General features: G+C 44.3%; 1 protein-coding gene across 1 annotated transcript in view; it reads left to right on the top strand.

Moving 5' to 3' along the window:
* Positions 1 to 12170, top strand: part of fer1l4 (fer-1 like family member 4) — a 261986-nt gene extending 249816 nt beyond the window's left edge. The window contains exon 45 of the mRNA XM_080204539.1: positions 8778 to 12170. Coding sequence (XP_080060665.1) covers positions 8778 to 8958 — 181 coding nt within the window. The 3' untranslated portion in view covers positions 8959 to 12170. The remainder of the gene's footprint in view (positions 1 to 8777) is intronic.
* Positions 12171 to 12577: the final 407 nt, after the last annotated feature.

Genomic DNA, 12577 nt, shown 5'->3' with positions numbered 1-12577 from the left:
CTGGAGAGGAAAGGGAAGTGGAAGTGGTGAGATTTAAGGAGGGTCTTTGGATGCAGGCAGCTGAAGGCATGTTGACCAGTTATTGAATGATGGAAATCAGGAATGCTGAATAGGCCCAGATTAGATGAATTCGGACATCTCAAAGGGTTGTGAAGCTTGAGGAGTTTACAGACAAAGGGAACATAGAACATAGAACATTACAGCGCAGTACAGGCCCCTTTGGCCCTTGATGTTGCACCGACCAGTGGAACCAATCTAATGACCCTCTAACCTAAACTATTCCAATGTTATCCATATGCCTATCCACAGACCATTTGATCACCCTTAAAGTTGGCGAGTCCATAAGTGCTGCAGGCAGGGCATTCCACGCCCTTACTACCCTCTGAGTAAAGAACCTACCTCTGACATCCGTCCTATAATTACCACCCCTTAATTTACAGCGACGTCCCCTCGTGTTAGCCATCACCATCCGAGGAAAAAGGCTTTCACTGTCCACCCTATCTAACCCTCTGATCATCTTGTATGCCTCAATTAGGTCACCTCTTAACCTTCTTCTCTCTAACGAAAATAACCTCAAGTCCCTCAGCCTTTCCTCATAAGACCTTCCCACCATACCAGGCAACATCCTGGTAAATCTCCTCTGCACCCTTTCCAATGCCTCCACATCCTTCTTATAATGCGGCAACCAGAACTGTACACAATTCTCCAAGTGCGGCCGCACCACAGTTTTGTACAGTTGCAACATGACCTCACGGCTCCAAAATTCAATCCCTCTACCAATAAAAGCTAACACGCCGTACACCTTCTTAACAACCTTATCAACCTGGGTGCCAACATTCAGGGATCTATGCACATGTACCCCGAGATCTCTCTGCTCGTCAACACAACCAAGAGTCCTTCCATTCGCCCTATATTCTGTACTGTTCTGTACTGTAGCCCTATATTCTGTAGGGTGAGGCCATGAAGAGTTTCGAAAAGAATGGGTGAGAATTTGACCATTAAGACTTTGCTTAACTGGGAGGCAATCTGGTTGGTAAGTACATGGGAGATAGTGGGATAGGACTACTAATGTGTAAGGATATGGGTAGCAAAGGTTTTGGAGATGTAAAGTGTAGAGTGTGGTACTTGGGAAGCTGGCTAGGCATGCTGGAATAGCTAAGTCCAGAGGTAATAAGGATATGGCGCAATTGATGAGCTGATTGAAGTTGGTGCGGAGTTGGGAAAGATTACAGTGGTGGAGATAAGTGATGATCATGTTGCAGTATGTGATCTGAAGCTAATCTCAGGGCAAAATGTTACGTTGAACATAGAACATAGAACATTACAGCGCAGAACAGGCCCTTCGGCCCACGATGTTGCGCCGACCAGTTACAAAACAATGACCCTCTAACCTAAACCAAACCCTTACCATCCATAAACCTATCCACGGATCTCTTAAACGCCCCCAAACTAGGCGCATTTACAACTGCAGCAGGCAGGGCATTCCAATCCCTCACCACCCTCTGGGTAAAGAACCTACCCCTGACATCCGTCCTATAACTACCACCCCTTAATTTAAAGCTATGCCCCCTCGTGCTAGCTTTCTCCATCCGAGGAAAAAGGCTATCACTGTCCACCCTATCTAAATCTCTAATCATCTTATATGTTTCAATAAGGTCCCCTCGTAGCCGCCTTCTTTCTAACGAAAACAACCTCAAATCCCTCAGTCTCTCCTCATAGGACCTCCCCTCCATACCAGGCAACATCCTGGTAAACCTCCTCTGCACCCTCTCCAAAGCCTCCACATCCTTCCTATAATGTGGGGACCAGAACTGCACACAATACTCCAAGTGCGGACGCACCAGAGTTTTGTACAGTTGCAACATGACACTGCGGCTCCTAAATTCAATCCCCCTACCAATAAACGCCAAGACACCATATGCCTTCCTAACTACCTTATCTACTTGATTCCCAACTTTCAGGGATCTATGTACACATACACCTAGATCCCTCTGTTCATCCACACTATTCAGAGTCCTACCGTTAGCTCTATACTCTACACATCCGTTATTCCTGCCAAAGTGAATTACCTCACACTTTTCCGCGTTAAACTCCATCCTCCACCTCTCGGCCCAGCTCTGCAACTTGTCCAAGTTTCCCTGTAGACTAAGACACCCTTCCTCACTATCTATGAGATTGCTAATAGTCTGGCTCATCCTCTGACAGTTGCCAAGGAAAGGGTGAAGTCAGTGGCAAGGGAATGAAGTTTCTGTGGAAACTGAAGTCAACGGCTCCATTTTCTTATTGTTTAATTGAAATAAATTTCCGCTTATTCAGGAGTTGCTGAATAAACTAGGCTTGTACTCGTTAGAGTTTAGAAGGACGAGGGGAGATCTCATTGAGATGTATAAGATGATGAATGGGATGGATAGGATAGAGGTGGAGAGACTCTTCCCGCTCAGAAAGGACAGTAGGACTAGGGGGCACAGCCTCAAGATAAGTGGGGGGCAGTTTAGAACGGAGTTGAGGAGGAACTTCTTCACTCAAAGGGTGGTGAATCTCTGGAATTCTCTGCCCGTTGAAGTGGTGGAGGCTGCCTCGCTAAATATATTTAAGACGCGGGTTGATGGGTTTTTGATAAGCGAGGGGATTAAGGGTTATGGGGAGAGGGCGGGAAAGTGGAACTGAGCCACGACAGATCAGCCATGATCTTATTGAATGGCGGGGCAGGCTCGAGGGGCTGGATGGCCTACTCCTGCTCCTATTTCTTACGTTCTTATGTTCTTAGGAGTAGATGTTGGATAAACAGTCTGATGTTTTACAGATAGTGGGGGAGTCGAGAGAGGTGGTGCTGAGGTCGAGCTGGGCATTGTCAGTGTACATGAAAAATTAACACTGTCACTGAGGCGCAGCGTTTAGATGAGGAATGGAGTCCTGGGAAAGATGGGGACGTATTTAAGTGTGACAGCACTTTGGAAAGAGAAGAGAGATCGAAGGTTGGATGGTAATAGGCCAGGATGCTGGGGTCAAGGGTTAATATTTAAAGGAATGGTGATGATGGCAGATTTGTAGTTGGGGGGGTGGTATATTGAGATAGAAACATGAACAATGTCAGCTAACATGGGGATCAGGAGGGGAAGTTATGTGAATAGCAGTTTAATGGAGATAGGTTCAAGGAAGTAAGAGTTTGCAGGAGGACATGATTGCTCTGGAGAGAGTGCAGAGGAGATCTGCAGGACTAGAAAATTGCAGCTATGGGGAAAGACTGGATAGGCTGAGGTTGTTTTCCTTAGAACAGAGGAGCTAAAGGGTGACCTGATTGAGATGTATACAATTCTGAGGAGCCTAGAAAGGTAGACAGGAAAGATCTGTTTCCTTCTAACTGGGAGTAAGGTACCAGGGGAATAGATTGAAGACAATGGGTGGAGGGGACATGAGGAAAATCTTTTTCCCCCAGAAGATTAGGGTTAGGGTTAGAATGGATGTCTGGAATTCGTTTCCTAAATTGGTGGTTGGGGCAGAGCGTTAACTTATTCAAAATGTGCCTGGATCTGCATCTGAAACGCTGGAACCTACAAAGTGTGAACCAGGAACTGGAAAGCGTGATTGGCCGGTGCAGAGATGATGGGCTGAACGGCGCTTGCTGCAGCATAAATGCTTTCTGATTCGATAGATGGGCATGGCAATAGTTAAAAAGGAGAGAAAACAGAAAGGGGAAAGGGGGAATGATAGCGAGAGACAGATGCATTGGTGTACATGTAAATACACATATCTATATGCAAACAGATGTGTACAATAAAGTTGGACAGACGCACATAGACGTATAAATATATATATGTACACATGCAGACCCACAGAATACAGTGATTTGTAAAGTGCTTAAATGGAAAATAGGGTGTAACTAAATGTCAAAATGATCCTATCATCAACCAACAGGAAAGAGAAGATAAAAATACCAGGCATAAAGAGCATGTGATTGGCTGAAGTAGGTGGGGATGAGGCATTTGTTCCACTGTTCAGTCAGTTAATACCGTGACTCCAGTTGTCACCTGTACACTGAAGCCCTCAATACTCTCGCTCAAGAGGAATCAGTCATCTCAGTTCCCCTCCTCCATTTGTGAAAAAAAGTTATTTTTTTATATTAATTTGTGAGACATGGGCGTCACTGGCCAGCATTTATTGCCCATCCTTAGTTTCCCTTGTCCAGAGAGCAGTTGAGAGTCAACCACATCCTGTGGATCTGGCGTCACATGTAGTAGGAAGTCTCACAATACTTGGTTAAAGTCCAACAGGTTTATTTGGTAGCACAAGCCACTAGCTTTCAGAGCACTGCCCCTTCATCAGGTGAGTGAGAGTTCTGTTCACAAACAGGGTATGAAAGCTCACGATATCAAATAAATCTGTTGGACCTTAACCTGGTGTTGTAAGACTTTTAACTGTGTTTACTCCAGTCCAATGCCGGCATCTCCACGTCATGGTCACATGTAGGCCAGACCAGGTAAGGATGGCAGATTCCCTTCCCTAAAGAACATTAGTGAACCAAATGGGTTTTTCCGACGATTGACAATGGTTTCATTGTTATCATTAGACTCTTAATTCCAGATTCTTTTTATTGCATTCAAGTTCCACCATCTGCTGTGGCGGGATTTGAACCTGGGTCCCCAGCATATTAGCCCAGGCTTCCCAGAACATTTTTAGAACAAAATGCTTTCACTCCTAAAGGGCCTAGATCAAATCTTATGCTATTGGCTTCTTTTAATTCCCATTATCATTTTAATTACCTTGATTATATCATCCTCAATCTTCTACATTGGGGAGAATACAAAGACAGGTTTCTACATTATTGTTTAACCATTTCCTGAGTCAATATTACACCCACTCCATGGCCAATCTCTCCTTCTCCAGGGACAGTGGCCAGAATTGAATGCAGCCATCCACATGGGGTCTAACTGAACTCTGTTTACTGTAATGTAACCTCCTCTCTTAATATTCCAGCATTTCTGAAATAAACCATTCCTTTTTGATACTTGTCATCTCAGCTCACTTGCTTTATTGACATGTCTTAATCCACAGCTACAAATCTCTCTCCATGAAATCAATGAAGAATCTTGTAATCTCCCCAGTGGTTAGCTTGGTAACAGGATCATTTCAATGGATGGCACGGAAGGGGATGGGTACCTGCCACCATCGCAGCTTTACTTGGATTAAGTCCGTGGTGGAGTCTGGGGCGGTGGGGTCGTCGGTGGAGGGGGGGGTTGGTATTCTGATGAGAGCCTGTGACCCTGCTGACCCACTTCCCCCCAACTCCTTGTGTGTGAACCCATAGAACCATAAAAAAATTACAGCTCAGAAACAGGCCTTTTGGCCCTTCTTGTCTGTGCCAAATCATTTTTTGCCTCGTACCACTGACCTGCACTTGGACCATATCCCTCCACACCCCTCTCATCCATGAACCTGTCCAAGTTTTTCTTAAATGTTAAAAGTGACCCCGCATTTACCACTTTATCCGGCAGCTCATTCCACACTCCCACCACTCTCTGCATGAAGAAGCCCCCCCGATATTCCCTTTAAACTTTTCTCCTTTCACCCTTAACCCATGCCCTCTGGTTTTTTTCTCCCCTAGCCTCAGTGGAAAAAGCCTGCTTGCATTCACTCTATCTATACCCATCAAAATCTTATACACCTCTATCAAATCTCCCCTCATTCTTCTACGCTCCAGGGAATAAAGTCCTAACCTATTTAATCTCTCTCTGTAACTCAGCTTCTCAAGTCCTGGCAACGTTCTTGTGAACCTTCTCTGCACTCTTTCAACCTTATTTATATTCTTCCTGTACCAACCTGGCCACAATTCGTCCTGCCATTATTTACCCATGCCTGGCTGCCTCTTTGATCCACTGTTGAGTACAGAAGAACTGCAAGCTTCTGATTGGCTGACAGTTCTCAAAGGGCGAGACTTGCACCCCGTAAATCCTCTTTCACGGGAAGGCCCATTGTCGGCCTGGAAGTACCCGAGTGCAACAGGTCTTCCCAAAAAGAAACAATGCAGGAGTCTCCAGCAGGCAGCCAAGATCCTCATTCCCTCCACAAAATTCCACCTAATATTCTGATTGTTTTTTCCCAGATCTAAAACAGCTGTCACACATATTGCTGCATTGAAAGGTCTGCAGTGAGGAATTTACCCCTATTTTTCCATAGGGAAATGGGTGAGGAAAGTTGAGGAATGTGTGGTAAGAACTAGGAGCATGAGTAGGCCATCAGGCCCCTCAAGCCTGCTCTGCCATTCAGTAAGATCATGGCGGATTGTTTTGTGGACTCAGTTCCACTTACCCGCCCAGTCAGCATAACCCTTAATTCCTTTACTGTTCAGAAATGTATCTATTCTTGCCTTAAAAGCATTCAATGAGGTAGCCTCAACTGCTTCACTGGGCAGGGAATTCCACAGATTCACAACCCTTTGTGTGAAGAAGTTCCTCCTCAACTCAGTCCCAAATCTGCTTCCCCTTATTTTGAGGCTATGCCCCCTAGTTCTAGTTTCACCCGCCAGTGGAAACAACTTCCCCGCTTCTATCTTATAGAAATATGTAAGATTGTGAAGGGAATAGATAAGATCTCTCCTCATTCTTCTGAATTCCAATGAGTATAGCCCCAGCCTACTCAATGTCTCCTCATAAGCCAACCCTCTCAGCTCCAGAACAACCTAGTGAATCTCCTCTGCACTCCCTCCAGTGCCAGTATATCCTTTCTCAAGTAAGGAGACCAAAATGCTGGCCTTCATAGCGAGGGGGATTGAATATAAAAGTAGGGAGGTCTTGCTGCAGCTGTATAGGGCATTGGTGAGGCCGCAGCTGGAGTACTGTGTGCAGTTTTGGGCGCCGCACCTGCGCAAGGATATTTTGGCCCTGGAGGGAGTGCAGAGGAGGTTTACTAGGCTGATACCGGAGTTGAGGGGGTTGAGCTATGAGGAGAGGCTGAATAAACTAGGCTTGTACTCGTTAGAGTTTAGAAGAATGAGGGGAGATCTCATTGAGACGTATAAGATGATGAATGGGATGGATAGGATAGAGGTGGAGAGACTCTTCCCGCTCAAAAAAGACAGTAGGACTAGGGGGCACAGCCTCAAGATAAAGGGGAGGCGGTTTAGAACGGAGTTGAGGAGGAACTTCTTCACTCAAAGGGTGGTGAATCTCTGGAATTCTCTGCCCGTTGAAGTGGTGGAGGCTGCCTCGCTAAATATTTTTAAGAAGCGGGTTGATGGGTTCTTGATAAGAGAGGGGATTAAGGGTTATGGGGAGAGGGCGGGAAAGTGGAACTGAGCCACAACAGATCAGCCATGATCTTATTGAATGGCGGGGCAGGCTCGAAGGGCTAGATGGCCTACTCCTGCTCCTATTTCTTATGTTCTTATGTTCTTAAAACAGTACACAGTACTCCAGGTGTGGCCTCACAAGCACCTTATATAGCTGCAACATAATCTCGCTGTTTTTAAACTGCATTCCTCTTGCAAAGAAGGACAAAATTCCATTTGCCTTCTTAATTACTTGCTGCACCTGCAAACTAAGTCCTTGAGATTCCTCACAAGGACAGCCCGATCCCTCTGCACAGCAGCATGCTGCAATTTTTTTACCATTTAAATAAATGTCCATTTTGCTGTTATTCCTACCAAAATGGATGACCTCACATTTACCAACATTGTACTCCATCTGCCAGACCATCACCCACTCACTTAGACTATCTATATCCCTTTGCAGACTTTCAGTGTCCTCTGCACACTTTGCTTTTCCACCCATCATAATGTCATCTGCAAATTTTGACACACTACACCTGATCCCTAACTCCAAATCATCTATGTAAATCGTAAACAATTGCGGTCCCAAGACTGATCCCTGAGGCACAGCACTAGTCACTGCCAACCAGAAAAACATCCATTTACCCCCACTCTTTGCTTTCTGTTAGTTAACCAATCCTCTATCCATCCTAATACATTATCCGTAATGTGCACCTTTATCTTATGTAGCAGGCTTTGCTGCGGCACCTTGTCAAATGCCTCCTGGAAATCCAGATGCACCACATCCACAGGTTCCCACTGTCCACTGCACATGTAATGTTCTCAAAGAATTCCACCAAATTAGTCAAACATGACCTGTCCTTCATGAACCCATGCTGCATCTTACCAATGGGACAATTTACATCCAGATATCTCGTTATTTCTTCCTTGATGACAGATTCAAACATTTTTCCAATACAGAAGTTAAGCTAACCAGTCGATTGTTACCTGCCTTTTGTCTATCTCATTTTTTAAACAGTGGCATCATATTTGCTGTTTTCCAATCTGCGGGGCCCACCCTCAGCCTGATACTCTGAGTCAGGCTGTTACCACTATGACAACAAACCTTTGGCTCCTAGAGAAAGAGTAACATTGGAGGGAGAATGTTCCAGAAAGAGTGATTGTAATCGGAGCTGTTGTCGTAAGACCATAAGACATAGGAGCAGAGTTAGGCCACTCAGCCCATAGGGTCTGTTCCATCATTCAATCATGGCTGATTTTTTTCTCATCCCCATTCTCCTGTCTTTTCCCCATAACCCCTGATTTTCATAAGACCGTAAGACATAGGAGCAGAGGGTCATAGGAGAAGGTGAATGAGAAAGTGTGTTCATAGTTTGACTGATACTCCAGTCTGCATATTTTGTAAATATCCTCTGACAATTGATACTTAATGTAACAATTATGATATTCCTGCTTCCTTAATATTCTTGATATCAGCAATCTGACTAATTTGTGCTTTTCTCTCAATCTCCAGCCGGCCCAACACATCCTTCAACTGGTTCATGAATCCTTTGAAATCCTTTGTCTACTTTATCTGGAAGAATTACAAGTGGTATATCATTGGCCTGCTGGTCATTGCCATCCTGGCTCTCTTCATCTTTCTCATCCTTTACACAATGCCACAGTTTATTAGTGAGAAGATCATCAACGGCTAAATTCTTGCACCAGGATCACCCCAGCACAGTCACATCAACAACACAGTGACATCCCTGACACGACAACAACTGCAAAACACCAACAACATGCCAACATGTCTAACATTCCAACATGCCAACAACATGCCAACATCACCACCACAGGACATTTCAGACATGTAAATTCTCAGGACTGCATGTACTAGACCATGGGAAAGCTCCACAATTCACCAGGAGGCAACGTTTATTGCAGTTATCTTTCTGAATATTATATCAGAGGTAACAGATGCCTAAAGGGTGAGGTAGGTTTTAGCAAGCCAATATGTTCCCTAACTGCTTATTTTAATATATTTTTATAGTGTTGCCACCAATTGGTTGTTGCCAATGTTGGGAAGGAGCCTGTAGCCACATTCATTGCAACAAATATTTTGGCCTGTCCAATGGTTACAAGAGGCACATTGTGCTGGGATAGGAGAAACCTTGTACCTTTTCTATAATCCTCCACGTATCCCAGGGTGAGCGTGAGTCCCAGAACAAGTTTTGATGTATATGATGCCCTTGCTGGAATTCCAAAATCTTTTAATAGTGAATTTATAGCCCCAAAATATCATCAGTTCAGATGTACACCACACTTCCTTTCAGTCTACTCCAGGCACTTGGGAGTGGGTAGCAATGTGGGACTCCAGAGGAAGTCCTAAAGAAGTGCGGTAAGACCAAAACCTGTCATAAATCCATACCTGGCCTTCATAATGACTGTACCAGGGAAATAACTCAGCACAACTGTCATCTGGTGCCAGCAGCAAGTGTTTCTGGGTCAGGGTCTGAGTCAAGAGCAAAATTCCTCAGGACCAAGAGTCAGTGACCATGGAAACCAGAGAAGCAATTACAGTAAAACAGGAAAGGACAGCAAACCTCGACTTTAAGTTTTGTACTATCTCACTTCATAGCATTAACTTTGTGTTAGTTAATCTTTGTGAGTGAAGGATGGAGTAGAATTAAAGGAAAGACTGTTTATTCAGTGATGGATAATTGAGAGAGATAAGGAGATTAGAGCAACTTCTGAGATTTCTGTATTGTTCAAATTTGAACCTGCAGCAAATAAAAACTGCAAAATGGGATTAGACTAAGTTTGGAAACTGTTCATTTATCCGTTGGCAAGTTACTGGAAACTTAATTGTACTCCTGAAATGATTAACTGGAGATAGCTCAATGTGACTGTCCATGTGGAGTTTGCACATCCTCCCTGTGTCTGTATGGGTTTCCTCCAAGTGCTCTGGTTTCCTCCCACACTCCAAAGGATGTGCAGGTCATAGAGTCATAGAGGTTTACAGCATGGAAACAGGCCCTTTGGCCCAACTTGTCCATGCCGCCCTTTTTTCTCTGAACCCCTAAACTAATCCCAATTGCCTGCGTTTGGCCCATATCCCTCTGTACCCACTGTCCCCATGTAACTATCTAAATGCTTTTTAAAAGATAAAATTGTACCCGCCTCTACTACTACCTCTGGCAGTTTGTTCCAGACACTCACCACCCTCTGTGTGAAAAAATTGTCCCTCTGAACACTCTTGTATCTCTCCCCTCTCATCTTAAACCTATGCCCTCTAGTTTTTGACTCCCCTACCTTTAGGAAAAGATATTAACTATCTATTTTGCCTATGCCCCTCATTATTTTATAGACATCTATAAGATCACCCTTCAGCCTCCTACGCTCCAGAGGAAAAAGTCCCAGTCTATTTAGCCTCTCCTTATAACTCAATCCATCAAGTCCCTACAGCATCCTAGTAAATCTTTTCTGCACTCTTTCCAGTTTAATAATATCCTTTCTATAATAGGTTAGTGGATTGGCCATGCTAAATTGTCCCTTACTAACTCAAGGTGTGTAGGTTAGATAGAGTAACCATGGGAAATGTGTGGGATTATGGGGATAGGGTGGGGGAGAGGGCCTGGATAAATTATTCTTTCAGAGGCCTCTGCAGACGTGATGGACTGAATGGCCATTGAATGGTCTCTTCTGCATTGTAGGGATTTTGTGAACACTAACCTGTACTACTGCTACCTTCTCCTTATACTTTTTCGTAAATTTCCACGTCATTGATCCCCACCCCAACCTATTTAGTTTAAAGCCATATCTACAACCGTGGTTACACGATTCGCCAGGATTCTGGTCCCAGCATGATTCAGATGAACAGCATCCTGGTACTGGTGTCAACGTTCCACGAATTCAAACCCATTTCTCCCCCATCAACTTTTGACGTATTTACCTCATTAATCTTATTGACCTTGTGCCAATGAGCTCATGGCTCAGGTAGTAATCCAGAGATTATTACCTTTTTGGTTCTGCTTTTTACTGCTGATTTTGTTTTCACTCTCTAATTCTCCCACCGGGCTGTCAGTCTCAAAGCAAGTCAGAAAAGAAAGAAGAGATACTCATTGACCAATCACTTCCCTGTGATATCACATGATGTGTTTGCATCATGTTGCAGGTCTGGCTACGATCTCTCTCCCAGCCTCTACCATTGGAGTGCTCCCATCCCGCCCATCTGTGGAAGTAGTTAGGAAAACAAGACCCAGCAAAACCTCACTCCCCCTCCTCCCCCATCTTTCCCTCTGCCCCATCTCCCCCTATGCCTCCTCCTCCCCCATCTCCCCCTCTCCCCTCACCCTCCTCACGCCCCTCACATACCCCACTACCCACTCCTCCCCCATCTCCCTCACCCCTACCTCCCCCTCCTGCCCCATCTACCCCTTCCCCACCCCCCGAACTCCATTCTCTGCTCTGTGACCTTATCTGACACAATGCCAAGTGGAAGCTGAGTGCTCCAACTCAGAAACGAGCTGTGCAGGTCTCCTTGATTCAGTAATCATTTATTCATTTTCCAACTTTATTTCAATAGAATGTGGTAAATTTTGACCTGTATTCAGGTTTTTAAATGTATTTTAGTTATCAATGATTATTATTAACGATATTATTAATTATTATTAATGATATGATATTGAATTATGTAATTTTGTCAATTTTATTCAATTTTTATTGCAAATTGTAATAGCTTTTCTCATTGCTATCGACTGTAATCTGCACTCGGGGTGCCATTATTGGGTGTTGTTTGATAAGACATATCGTGCTGGAAGGCTTTTAAGATTATGAAGATTTAGTTTATATTTCAAAACTGTATTGCTCTCAAAAATATAACAAATATGTGCAAAATGATGCAATAAAATTCCCGGACAGATAATGTGCAGGTTCCCTAAATTTACAGGACAAAGTTGGGCTTTTGATGCGGAGAGTAATGTGTTTTTTTGTGACCACTGAGCTCTGATCCAAACCCAGGCTGAAAATCTGGTCTCCCATTAGTAGCACAAGTGTTTTCTGATCATTCAGGCTGACCAAACTGCACTTTAATTGCCCTTTTCAATCAATATGTGTAGACTACAAACTGCTTTGCGGGTTGTATTATATAGGAATTAGGAATGCGGGTGGCCCATTTGGCCCCTCAAGCCCGCTCTCATAGCCAATCGTCTGTCTCAACGCCACTCTCTTGTTTCCTCTCCATATCCCTCGATTCCCTGAAAGATCTCGATTGATCTCGGTCTGGAATATTTTGAATGATGGAGCATCCACAAGAGTCTGGATAAACAATTC

The sequence above is a fragment of the Carcharhinus amblyrhynchos genome, chromosome 16 (assembly GCF_965287045.1).
Source record: "Carcharhinus amblyrhynchos chromosome 16, sCarAmb.v2.hapA, whole genome shotgun sequence".
In the NCBI taxonomy this organism is placed as follows: Eukaryota; Metazoa; Chordata; class Chondrichthyes; order Carcharhiniformes; family Carcharhinidae; genus Carcharhinus; species Carcharhinus amblyrhynchos.
This window is presented reverse-complemented; position numbering and strand designations above follow the sequence as displayed.